This window comes from Crocodylus siamensis, chromosome 2 (genome assembly GCF_052110815.1).
Source record: "Crocodylus siamensis isolate JL-2025a chromosome 2, ASM5211081v1, whole genome shotgun sequence".
Taxonomy (NCBI): domain Eukaryota; kingdom Metazoa; phylum Chordata; order Crocodylia; family Crocodylidae; genus Crocodylus; species Crocodylus siamensis.
In genome coordinates this window covers 193,682,722-193,696,709 of record NC_143396.1, presented here as the reverse complement: position 1 = coordinate 193,696,709, position 13,988 = coordinate 193,682,722, and the positions used below count along the sequence as shown (strand labels likewise).

At 42.8% G+C, this 13,988-nt stretch overlaps 1 protein-coding gene across 1 annotated transcript in view; it reads right to left on the bottom strand.

The window, feature by feature from the left end:
- The window catches only part of LOC149871544 (F-actin-monooxygenase MICAL2-like), an 82,889-nt gene extending 73,691 nt beyond the window's left edge, over window positions 1-9,198 (bottom strand). Inside the window, exon 1 of the mRNA XM_090034623.1 lies at window positions 9,135-9,198. Coding sequence (XP_089890749.1) covers window positions 9,135-9,198 — 64 coding nt within the window. The remainder of the gene's footprint in view (window positions 1-9,134) is intronic.
- Window positions 9,199-13,988: the final 4,790 nt, after the last annotated feature.

Below are 13,988 nucleotides of genomic sequence, written 5' to 3'. Positions count from 1 at the left end.
CAAATCCTAGAGACACCTGGAAACAGGAAGAGGGGGTAATGAGCAACCCTACTGAGTCCTACTGTTCTGAGCTTAGACTGCAAATCTCAGAGACCTTAGGGCAGCAGGAAGAAAAAGCAGACACACAGCCCATGCTGGCTACATGCTGGAGAGTTGTGCTCTAGTGCCCCCTGGCTTCAGGCTTGCGCCACTGCAGGAATATGGCTGCATTTCCTGAATCAAAAGTGAATGCCTGTTCATTTGCTTATCTGTTCAATCTTTGCAGCTGAGGTTAACTTGCAAAGACTGAATCAATTCAGCCTCAGGCTTTTTGACTAAGGGAGTGTCCCCATGAACATGCATGTACCGTTTGCAGTGCTGCAAACCACATGTGCCGCATGTCCACACATCTGCCACACTATTAATTTGCAATACGGCAGTTTTTTTGACACAGGGAGATGTGGTGCAGCATGAGCCACCCAAAACTGGAGCCTGGCCAGTCAGAGTCATGCACACCTGGATCACTGCTGCAGCAGCCCCAGGAGGCCCCCAAGACCACAGGTAAGGCTGCTGAGGCCAGTCCACGTGCAGACCCTAGCCTCCCCTATCCTACTTGGGGCAATTTGCTGCATGCCAGAATGAGCATGCAGGGGCATGTCTGAGGACACCTAGCTGTGTCACAAATATGTGCCACTGCTACTTGTCTCCAAGGAAATACATGTTCCAGCTCATGAGGATGTGCCCTATTAGTCATTGTGAAGCACTCAGATGCCCTGGTAAGGAATACCTTGAAATAAAAGTTCTTTTTAAATGACCTAAGATTTCACAAGTTCAGCTGATGCCCCCTATATATCACAACAAAAATCTCCCCAAATATGAGTATGTTAAATACATTTTGCAATAATTTTCTACGCTTATGTTGCTATTGGCACTAACAAGCTCCTCATCAGACAAACTGCCACAGTGGTTCCCAAGACTTAATTTACTGGAGTGGATGGCACGCGCTTTACTTTATATAAGATTTCAGACCTGTTTCTTCAACAAAAGTACTTTCCTGGCATTCTAGTATTTGACTAATGGAAGAGGTAGCATGCAAGCTTTTCCTTCCCCTTCCTTGGTAAGTAATGGAGATGAGCTGCTTTCAATTAATCTAAAATTGGTAATGTTTTCTATGACTTAAATAAGGCAATTTGGTACTCAGCCCACCCTCCTACTCAGGCATAGATGAAAACCTTGGTTAAACAATTCTTCTTTTTGTCTATACTTGAAACAATTGCCTCCTGATTGTCATACTGGAAAAAGAACAACTGTTTTCCTTATAATCAAAGAATTAAGCTAAATGTGCAGTGATGTGTGGAAAAGTAACCTTAAAAATCAGCAGTGGGCCTCACTTGAAGACTTCACATTCATCTGAGATATTCTCTAGAAGTCAGGAATCTCCAGAGATGTGGTTGGAATTAACCCAAAATACTAGGTTTTAGTTTAGGCTCATCTCTAATAAAAACAAAACACTTATACTTCGTATTTATTGCCATCATTTGCTATATTCAATTCGCTTGGCTCATCATTTCCCTAGCAATCAACAGTGCTTTACATCTGAAAAATAGGTCTAGTAGGAACTTGTACTTGCAAGAGAGATTCTGGAATGATTTAGGCAGAAGATAAGGCAGTGTGGCACCTTAGTGCACACGGCATTATCCTTCATAGGCAACAACCTACTTTGTCAGATGCTACACATGGAATGAATCAACAATGTAGCTAATGATGAATGAAGAAGTTTCACTGGCTTTGAAGTGTTCACACAATATTAAAAACTTCTTTTTTATTTAATTATAAAAATATGACTGGAGAGAGACAATGCAACCAGTTTCACAGGGTTGATGTTCTGAGTACCAGACAGCATATATTTGAGAACAGAAAATTAGAATGCTGTGCTGATTATAAGGCATCTTTCAGGAAAAGAAGTGAAGAAAGGAGAGGATCAGAATCAATATATACCCCTGACTACAATTTTCAGACCCAGGTACCTAATGTGAAGCTTCTAAAATCATTTTTGGTAGTCCAATAATCAAATACACCCAGTATCCCCAGCTGTGGGTTCTAAGGGTTTATAACTTTAAGAATTATAAAAGGATGAGTGAAAAAAAGACAATAAGTTCACACAACCCAGTGAACTGACATGGCAAGTTTGTAGGCTTTGTTCACAGCTAGAAATAATTATTACATGGCTGGACACAAATGAGATCCTTTCAAAGCATAGTACAGTGTGTGTGTTCATGTGCTTTCAAAAGCACATCCACTCCATTGACTCAGGGTCAACTAGTACCCAACCACTCTAAATCATCTATTATCTGGCGACAATAGAATAGATTCTTTACTTATGTATAGTATATGAAGTACAAGATTGGCTCACCCTTTCTATTATGGTGCTACCCCTAGATAATTGGACAGGGCAGCACAGGGCAGTTATAGCCCATTTGGGGCGTTATTTGTATTTATTTTGATAAACTGTAGTTAGTTTACTACCAAGCAAAATAACAGCTTCTAATTAAAAGCTTAGTCATTTGTCACTAATACCCCAGTTTCTGCCACATCAGAGACTGTATTGCAATAGAAGCTTTTGCAGAGCTTTCTCTTCATCCTGCTGGGGGCATTGTTTTTGGCTTGGTGCCCTGTAGGGCATCCAAACAGTCCTGCAGAAAATGTGCAGACAAAAGTAGCTTATATTATCAACAAAGCGCACACACTATTTTTTGTTGTCCTGCTCACTAAAAGAATTCAATGATTATACTTCTGTTGACAACAGGTTTAACAAATTAAGACGCTTATAGAAGATTACGATACCTACCAATCCTAGAGCCATGACCTCAAATACATTTTTTTTTGGAGAGCAGACATAGTGCAGCTAATATGTTTTGTGAGCCCTATGCACTGAGTAAGAACACATGCAACTCTTTTGCAGAAATCCTTGTGGAGACAGGAGAGGAGTGAGGAATGAGACAGGACCAGAGAGAACAAGGAACCTTCCCCTCCCCTTTCTCCTAGATGTTAATCCTGAAGAAGCAGAGCTGTCTGTGGCTATGACTAAGCAGACTACTGGAAATAGTTACTTATCCCTAGTGTTGGGAATGCTTTGGGAATGCAGAGGGTACCAGCTGAAAAAAAGGAGACACAGCAAAGGATCAGACAGACCAAGTTTTGCAAATATTTTTGTTCACCCTCCGCACATCTCTGGTGGCTAAGTTCAGGAGCCATGACATGTACTACACAGCAGCAGCAGCAGCTTGCAACTGTTTTGCTTTTTTTTGTTTCTGTAACTCAATTTGTCTGCAGTTGCTAGTGCAATGATTCCCAAAGGATGCACTGCCACACTCTACTGTGCCACAAAAAGTGATAAATTGCTAATATCAGATTTGGCCTGCAAAGCCATGTCATCTGGCCTGCAGGGCTCCCCAGGAGTCCAGAAATTTGGTGTTGGGGACATGGTGGCAATTAATACTGACATTGTTTCCCTGCTGCCCAATTTCCAAACTGTGCATGGCAGGATTGGGCTCCAGCTCTGTCCACCATGTTTGGTGGGATTGGGCCCACAGACTGGACCCAGCCTGCAGAAGCCACGCTACTCATCTGGCCTAACGGGCCAAAAGGCTGGACATCACTGTGTAAGTCATTATACATATACATGCGCAAACCTTTTCAGGTATGAGTGAAGTTCAGAAAAATATGTACCGCAGGGATCAAAAGTTTAAGAAACACTATGCTAGAGGTTGTATAATGGTAACACAGCGTGGACTGGACTTTTTATCTGGAGACTGACTTCCTGTGTGCTGCATCCACAAGACAGCACACCATTTAGGCAACCTTTGCTATAAGAGAGATTGAGTTCAGATTTTAAAAGGTCATATTTATGAGTTATTTATTAACCCTTCATGACCAATACAACAAATCAAAGGTCAAAGAGCACATTTTAATACAATTGACCTGGGACATAAGTTAAGAGTTAAAGTTTAACATACGGAAAACTTTCTACTGTAGTAAAAACAGCCTGTTACAGTCTCTTTCACCCACTCCTACTCATGACAGTTTTACAAACACATGCATCTTATTTTTATTTAAGAAGGCAAAGGTGCTGAATTACATAATGAAGACAAAATATTGTGCACATTCAGCATTAAATGATGAAGTGCTGAACATTAAAAATCAAATAGCTTGGTTTTGTGATGTTTTAATGACACACAAAATAATTTACCTACAAAGTAGGTTGTAGGCAAGATGACACAAAAAAATTTAAAGCTAGTCAATAAACAGTCATGTCTGCTAAATCAAACTCTCCATTTAATTCAGAAAATAAGCCTTGTTCAGAAAAGAGCAGCCATTTAAGTACATGCTTCTTGTAATTCATCTTATAGGTCTTCATTCAGGTTTTGACTGGCTGATAAATACACTTTTCCAATGCCCTCTAGGGGAATGCTACTGGTGCCATGATTGTGACAATCTTCAAGAAAGGAGTCAAGTCTGACTGGAAATTACAAAGGGGTCACCTTGCTGTTCACCCCAAAAAAGATCATTGTGAGAACCCTTCTGTACTTTCTCCTTCCACTTGCCCATCCCAGAAGCATAGTCTGGGTTTAGGCATCATGAGGCACAACTGAAATGGTCTTCACAGCTCACCAGCTGCAGGAAAATGCTGGGAACAGCATAAACCTATCTACATGGCCTTCTTTGACCTCATGAAAGCCTTTGACTGTGAAGTGAGAAGTGCTGTTGGGGATCCTTCTGAAGTGAAATTCATCACCCTTCTTTGCCTGCCCCATGATGGTATGTGAGCAGTGGTTCTCAGTAATAGATCCATCACAGATTCCTTTGAGATTAAGATGGGAGTTAAGCAAGGCTGTGTCATTGCTCCAATGCTCTTCTCAATATTCCTTACCATGATGTTAATCTGACCACCAAAATGCTTCCAGTCAGAGTAGAGCTAAACTACCAAATAAATGGTAAACTGTTTAACCTCAGATGACTCTGACCAAGACCAAGAGCACACAAACCTCAATCATCAAGCTCCAGTATGCTGATGACAACACAGTCTGTGCTCACTTGGAAGCAGGCCTTTAGGCAATTGTCAACATCTTTACCAAGGCACACAAGAAAATGGGACCGATGCTTAACGTTTAGCAAAGAAATCCAACATCACCTCAAATAGGTAAGTCCACCCTTTGGATGCCTCAGCATATGGGCGTTTGAAGATCATGACATCAAATCTGAAAACAAGCTCATGGTTTAATCAAGCAGCTGTGAGCCCCATATGGAGCTAACACATTGACAATGTACAGGAGACACCTCACATCGCTGGAGAAGTACTGTCAGCTCTGCCTGTGGAAGATCCTTCAAATCCAGTAGGAAGAGAGATGTACCAACACTGGCATCCTTTTGCAAGCACGTACTATGAGGATCAAGGCAATACTCATCTGACATTAACTTTACTGGGTTGGCCACATCATCTCAATGTCTAACTCTAAACTCCCAAAGCAAGTCTTGTTCTCCCAGCTCAGTCAAATTGTATGTTCAAGAGGGCAGAGAAAGCACTTCAAGGACGTCCTCAAAGCCAACTTTAAAAAAATGCAACATTGACATAAACTCATGCGAGACGATGACCCAGGACTGCCCCAAATGTAGGAAGTCTGCTGCAAGGATCTCAATACTTTGAAACCTTGTGATGATAACAGGAGATGGAGAAGTGGGAGCAGCAGAAACAGCATGTTGTGCACCAAATAAAAAATGGAAACAGGTGCCCAATTGGAAGCAGAGGCTGTCAGTCCCAGATTGACCTCAGCCATCTTTGAACCCACAGATAGGACAATAATGGAAGACAATCATACTTGACTGCAAGGGAGTCTACCAAAGAAGAGGAGAGCACTTCCACCAAAGTTAAATTGCAGGGATGGTCAGCAACAGCATTCCAGCCAACTAGAAGTGCCATGTCACAGGGCATAGGGAGAACGGGGCAGTTCCCAAAACAGCTGACTGTAGGTCATTTAGGGCTCCATAGGCAGCATTGGCAATGTGTGGGGGGTGCACGTGGGTGCATATGCACCCCTTGAGAATGGCGGTGCACCCCCTGCAAAAAGTGCTGTCGACACTGCTGGCAGCGTCTGCAGGCGGTTACCACTAGTCCCCCCCCCCCACACACACACATACATACACACTAGCAGCACTGCTGTGGCTGCCTGTGAGAACTGCCCCTCCAGCCTCTGGGGGCCTCCAGGGGCATACAGCGTTCATGACAGTAATAATAAAAGGTGTTAAGAGCTGTCTATCACAAGAATTTGAAAGGTGCTCCGCAGGATAACATCTGAGTGCACTCAAAAGTAAATACCCAATGAAGAGATGAAAGCAAAGTTGTCATTCATGTTGGTCAGTGGTGGTGGCAGCAATCCCTCATGGTTGAGGATGATCGATCCCACAGGTCAAGTAAAGGGCTTTGAGTTGTTGATGGCTAAGGTAGCCAATCCTAGAGCCACAGACTCTCTGGCAAATGCTACAGGTGTTGGTTCAAGGGAGGGTTGGACCACAGATTTCTCAGGCTTGTTTCTTTTCTTTCCATTTCTGTCATTTTTCTGCCTCCAGGGTGAAATGTTTTTCCTCAAAGTAAAATGTACCTTCTCTCACAAGGCACTGACATATAGCTCAGTCCAGGGCTAGTATTTTTTCCCAATTTGAGAGGTCAATGCCACACTTAGTGTTCACCTTGAGGGTGTCCTTGAAGCATTTCCTCCGGCCCCCGCATTTCCTCCATCCTTGGCTGAGTTAGGAGTATAGCAGTTGTTTTGGTAAATGTACAGCAGGCATATGCACACAGTGCCCTGTCTACCACAGCTGATGTTGAGTAATCACTGCTTCCATACTGGTGGCGGTAGTCAGTGAGGATACTGGCATTTGTGCAACAATCCTCCCTCGTTATGTCAAAGAGGGGGGACAGAGCACGGCTACCTCCCAGGAGCAGAAGCGGGGTAGGACGGGGAAGCTCACTGGGCTAGTGTATGGTGGTTGCAGCTGCCGTGTGCAAGCTTCCTCACCCTGCAGAGGGGGGCTGCTGTCCTCACCCCACCCTGGCCCTGCTCCTAGCAGGTGATGGTGCTGCATCTCTGCCCGCTCACACATATCCCCTAGAACCGATCCAAGTACCCCCAGGGTACGCATACACCCGACTGACAACCCCTAGTGGACATTTTTAGAGGTTGGTAGACTGGCAAGTGCTTCTTTTACTGGATGCTGCAGCATGGACTTGATGGTTTCATCAGTCACCATCGATTCTTAGTTTAGGAACTTTTGGCAGTGCTCTTTAGAGCAGTTTCTGATGGACTCATCTTTGAAGAGTGTACTGCCATCTTCAGATCTAAGTGGGGTGAATCTACAAGAGTTTGGCCTGTATACAGCTTTGACTGCACTGAAGAAGTTCTGCATTTCATGACTGTCAACAAATGGGTGAATTTCTTTTGCCTTGTTTTCCCACCATATTTTTGTTTTCTCAGATCTTCCTCTGGGCTTCAGCTTTAAGGTGTTGAAAAGTTTCCAGCTTCTGACTGGACTTAGGATGTTTTGCCAGTCACGAAAAGCTTTTCTCTTCTGATCAAGAAGGGCTTTGAACTCAGTGTTGTTTTCATAAAAACAGTACTGATGGCATCAGGTAATAAAGACAATCGATTCCGTGCAAGCTCCATGGATGGTATGCTTTAGAGTTTTCCAATCTTCCTCAACACAAGTGTTATCATTTTCAATCCTAAGAATGACAAGTTTCTTGTTGAGATATGTTTGGAGGGCTTCACAGTGTCTGGGGGTCTGGAGGCATTTGATGTTGGACTGTCTTCAGACTGATTTGGGCCACTTTTGATGTTTCAGTGCAACCCTGATGGCCATGATTGATCTCACTAAGTGATGATTGCTCCAGCAGTCATTGGCTCCTCTCATAACATGCATGATATGAACGTCTTTTAGATTACACCCTCTTACAATGACATAGTTGAGGAAGTGCCATTATCTCAAGTGGGGATGTTGCCATGCCGTTTTATGCCTGTCATGTTGTCTGAAGATAGTGTTAGTAACGACAAGAAGATAGTGTTAGTAATGACAAGGTTATGCTCTGCACATTTATTGAATAAGAAGATGACATTGGAATTGGCCTTGCGCACTCCTTCCAAATGTTGCCCCTCCACATGTTAAAGTCTTGGCCAACTCTTGCATTGAAATCTCAAAGGGGGATGATCTTATCCTCTTTCAGGATGATGGTCAGGATTTCATCAAGGTCAGCATAAACTTTTATGTCTGTTCTTTCTTGGCATCGAGTTTGAGACATATGCACTGATGGCAGAAGCAAACAAATTGTTGGTTGGTTGGAGGTGGACAGTCATGATGCGCTCATTAATGCCAACAGGGAATTCCATCCTTTAGCTGACAATATGGTTCTCAATGGTGAAATCAACACTGTATATTCACCTGTCATGTGCAGGTTTCCCTTTCCAGAAGACAGTATAGCCAGCCCCCTCCTCCCTTACATGGCCTTTGTGCACACATCTGGTCTTGTTGAGAGCAGCAAGATCAATGTTGTATTGCGAGAGTTCTTGGGTGACAACAGCTGTTCTCCCTTTAGGTTTGTCACTGTTCAGGCCATCTGGTAGGGTCCATACATTCCAGGATATGAAGGACATTTTTGTGTTTCAACCACAATTTGAGTGATCCCCCTGGGAGTGCTATCCAGTCAAATAAGATAAGGTGAGATAGCCTATGTCTGGGTCACCTTTTCTAGTACCCTCCCTATGCAGCATGAGCAGAGGAGACCCTAAAAAGGACAGCTCAGTCATGATCACAGCTGCTAAATCACCCTCCTGTCCCATTCCAAGGGTGAAACGACCGACACCTGACCACCACCTACAGGTGAATCCATGACTAGGCACTCCCAGCAATCACTCTGTCTGTCCCTCTTACAACTCATTCATTGCTGGAGGATGTTGTAGAGGTTTTGGGTACTGGTGGTTGGATCCAGTGAGAGAAGCCTGTGTGTGACTTGTTTTACATGAGGAGGCTGTTTTACATTGGCAACTGCATGGAGAAACCTTTGTCCAGTGGCAAGGAGACCCAAGACAATTGGGATACTCTTCTACTGTAACCTTCATCCACTTCAGAGTCACTGAAAAGTATGCCTTCTGCATCCACCTGCTCCGCCATTGAGGCCTTTATGTTATGTTGGACTACTCTTAGTCTGATGCCTCACCTTTGATGTTACCACTATGGGTGTCCCTACCAGATGTACAAGACACCCAACAGTGTTGCTTTTAGAGTCATCCTTACATGCATGCCTCTCCACCCTGTCAAGGTGGCAGTCCATAGAGAGGATTCATGTTGGCAAGCTCAATTTGACAGAAGGGTTGGGGTGCTCTATTCCTGCTCCTGAGTGGCCTGCCAAGCAATCCTCAAACAAGGCACACTGCTGCAAGCTGGAATGGAGGAAACAAGGGCTCATGGACTGGCCAATTTGTATAGGGCAATAAAAGCTACAGCATCCTGCTGACAGAAGATGATCAAAGGCATTTCATATTATTTCCCCTGGTAACATATGGACAATCCTTGGAGGACTGAGGGCAAGAAACTATTAAGACTGAACACCACTGATACCAGGACACAGGCAGTCTCCACCACTAAAACAAACAGTTAATCTGTCAATTCATCTTGTTACTCTCTCTTACTTTCCAGCATCAGCTCTCTTATCAGGCTCGATAGCCTTTATTCCTGGTCTTGTATTGACTAAACACTGACAGAGTTACACTATGGAATATGAGTCAGAAGCAAAAAAATTACAGAATCATGCTATGGTTACCCAACTACTCCTACTGGCCTCAGTACAAAAGCAAATTTAAACCTGAGAAAGAAAATACGCTTTCACAAAATGTACAATGAGCCTGTTTAATGCATTGCAAAAAGATACTTTTGAGGCCAGGCAGGATTCCAAAAGAAAAAAATAGGTTATTTTTATAGCATCTTAGTGTCCAAATATGATACAATTTTAACACTGCTTCATCCAGATTTAAAGTTGGAGTGGTTTTGGTATGTTTTAATACTTTTAAGCTTGTTCACACCTAACAATTAAAACATAGCATGATGTCCTTTTGAAATTTTCCCCTATTAGATGGGTTCCAAACGTATCTGTCCACACCCTTAGGTTCAGGGAAGAAGGCACTGGTTGTTTCTACAAAGTCCCAATGCTCTCATTGTGCTCTCCCAAACCAAAATTTAAAACAGAAGGAAAGGCTGTGACCTCAAAGGTAAAAATTCTGCCCTTGAACAATATAATGTGAATTTCATCTAATGGGAACCCAAAATTTTCAGAGCAAAGTCTGGCCAGGGTGAGCAGCAGCACATAGCCAGCTCTAAGTCAAAAGTCTAAGTCGAAACATTGCCCTATTATACCAGGGCACTTTACCTTTTGCTCAGAATTGTCCTTCATTCATGGTGTTTGACAACATCCTTAGGCCCCTGACACATTACATCTATTGTGCAATCAAACTGATTAACTGCACAATAAATGTAGACACGCTACATGTGTAAAGTAATTCTTTGGCAATCCCTCACAGTTGAAGATGATTGCCTTCCATGAACGTCTTGTTTGTGGGTCCAAAGATGGCTGCCGAGGTAATTATCATGCAATAAAAAATAAAAATATCATGCTATAACATTTTTTTAAAAGTAATTATCATGCAATAAAAATGGCCAATAAGCCACAAAAATAGTTATCAAACTTTAAATTTGTTACTTGAAAAAAAGACAACCATTTTTATAGCTGATTTCTATCAAGCTTTTATTTTAACATGTGGCATGTCACATACAGGGCAACAGTGTTTGGCCATAGCATCCAGTATCTTGGGGTAGACTGCTCTCTCCCTCTCTTCACTTCTTCCCCCTGCTCTCTCCCTCTCTTCATTTCTTCCCCCCTTCTTCCCATTCCTACAAGGAGACTCATGTTTAATTCTGCTGCCCCAGGAAGCAGTGTACTAACACTGCATACAAGGTGTGAAGGCAGATAACTGCAAGATTACTTTGTAATTGAACACAGGGTAGTTTCATGTACAACTGCCTTTGTATGATTCATTTTCCCTTCTGCCTGTGTGGCTTTTTGGCTGAAAGGAAGGAAGTCTGTTGACTATTTGGGGTCAAGAAGTGCATTTGGCATCTGGCACAAGGACATCTGAGCAAATCCCCACCACCACATTACAACTCATTTTTTTCCATCTGTAAAACAGGAATGATACTTTCCTATCTTCAAGTGCTGTTGTAAAACATCATGGGAGCTTGGTGGTGGACAGACAAAAATTTCCACTGCTTTACAGGGAGAAGCAAATGGCCACTTGGGAAGCACATCAATTGTTAAGATGTATCTTTTACATTTCTCTGCTTCAACAGTGGTACAGGTGAGCTAAACAACTTTAACTTCACTACTGAATGAAATGGGGTTAAAATTAAATGGTTTGGCTTCACTTATATTGCTATAGGAGTACTACTGATGTCTGTTCCCACCTTTCTTTAAGGATTTTGAAATTTTTGGGAGAAAGGAACTAAAAAAAATAAGTGCTATTATTGTAGGGAGTACAAGTGAGGGTATGATTTTGATTTATCACAGTAATGCATTCTACTTAGGAACCAACTGAATACAATCAATTATTATTATTATTATTATTATTGATAATACCGCCCAGAAGAAACAGTTGACATCACAACATGCACAAGAACCTAATGAAAGAAGGAATGGCTCTGAATTGCAAATAGCTGACAGGTTGGCAAATGAGAACATGGACAGAGTGAGAATTGTAGAATCCTCAGATTGTAGAAAATTGGGGTTGGAAGGAAGGTCATCTCTAGTCCAACCCCCAGCTCAAAAAAGTATCATCTCCAGTTAGATCATCCCAGCCGAGTCTTTGTCTAGCCAGGTCTTGAAAGCCTCCAAGAACAGAGAGTCCACAACCTCTCTTGGGTAACATGCTCCTGTGTCTTCCTGCCCTCCTAGTGAGAAAGTTCTTTCTAATATCCCACCTAAACTTCCCTTGCTGCAATGTGAGACCGTTGCTCCTTGTTCTGTCATCTGCCACCACTGAGAACAGAGTAGCTCCATCCTCTTTCGAACCCTGTCAGGTAGTTGAAGTCTACTATTAAATCCCCTCTCAGTCTTCTCCAAACTAAATAAGCCCCTCCTCAGAAGACATGTGCCCCATCCCCTCATCATTTTGTTGTCCTCTGCTGGACTCTCTCCCACTTTTCTAAATAGTCCCTAACCTTGCACCACTGTTGGCTGTTCATAGATTTCATAGACATTAGGGCTGGAAGGGACCTCGGGAGATCATCGAGTCCAGCCCCCTGCCCAAAGGGCAGGAAGTCAGCTGGGGTCATAGGATCCCAGCAAAATAAGCATCCAATTTACTCTTGAAGGTGCAACTCTTCAGAAGGGCACCCTCAGGGAGTACAAGGACCAACAGTCACGAGCTAATTGAGGAAAAATTTAGGTTGGGCATTAGGAAAAACTTACTTTCCCTTACAGTATCTAGGATCTGAAACGTGCTCCCAGCAGAGGTGGGAGAATTTCTTTACTGTCCGAGCCCCCAAGGTCTGGAACAGCCTGCCATCGGAGGTGGTTCAAGCACCTACATTGCACACCTTCAAGAGCAAATTGGATGCTTATCTTGCTGGGATCCTATGACCCCAGCTGACTTCCTGCCCTTCGGACAGGGCAGCTGGACTCGATGATCTTCCAAGTTCCCTTCAGCCCTAATGTCTATGAAATCTATGAAATAAATTTCCCTGAGTGGCTCCTGCAGATACCAGATGAATCTCAGTGAAACAAAAGAGGGTAACTTAAAAATGGCAGTATTCCTCAATTCTCTGTCCTTTTCACTCAGCAGGATTCCAAGCCCAACCTGAGTTACATTACCTTTTTTCTCCTTTTGCAGCACAAAAAAAGCTATTTTTGCCACATGCACATTTTTTACTGACCAACACCACTTGCTAAGTGACAGATCTGTGAGGAATGGAACTGCTCTAACAAATAACTGCAACAGGATTGGAATGAAAAGGAAGGTTTTGTGGTTCAGACACTGGACAGACTCCAGACAACTAGGTTTGATTCTCAGTTCTGTAGCAGCTTCGCGTAGCACCTTAAGCAAGTCATTTCACCTGCCCGTTGTGAGGGCTGGCATATGCCATAGGGACACACCCTGTTTTGAGAATAGAAATAAGCAATGTCATCCTTCTTGCAGAGACACTCACTTCTACCTATGACCCTAGCCATCTACTCTGGCTGGCACATAGGAAAGGTTGGAGCTGATCTCTTTCCACCCAACACCCAACTATGCTTTCCTTCTTCCCCATATCCACATAGTGGGGATGGGCAGGTGAGTATGCCACACTCTTCCCCCTAATCTAAACAATTACTCCATCTTACACTGCAATGCTGAGTAAAGGCTGAGAATAACCATGCCTTCTGGATTCATCTTCTATAAAACTATGTTAAGAGGGCATTATTTCCTGTTCTAGTGAAAGCACACACATGAATCAATACAAGTTTTTTGCAGCAGGTTACTTAAAACAAAAAAACAACACAACCTTCTCCCCTTGCCCCCAACACCTTACCTACTTTTGATACATAGAAATCTGTACATTCCGCTACATAATTAAGGCTTAGGAAAGCACACAAAGGATGTAAAGAAGATGGTTGTGACTGCATGCTGGATGACATGAAGACACTAAACCAAAATAGACAAAACTTAACACATTACTAATAGAAAAAGCCATTCATTGAAAAGTGATCAGAGAAACATGTAGGAAGATAAGGTTTATATATTTATGGAGGGGAAAAAAACTCAGAGTAATTACTACATTACAACCTAATTTTTAAAAGAAAATTACATAAAATGAAATCACTGCAACCTGTGTTAGTCTGGTATATTAATGCATGTACTTAAAACAGAGTCAGC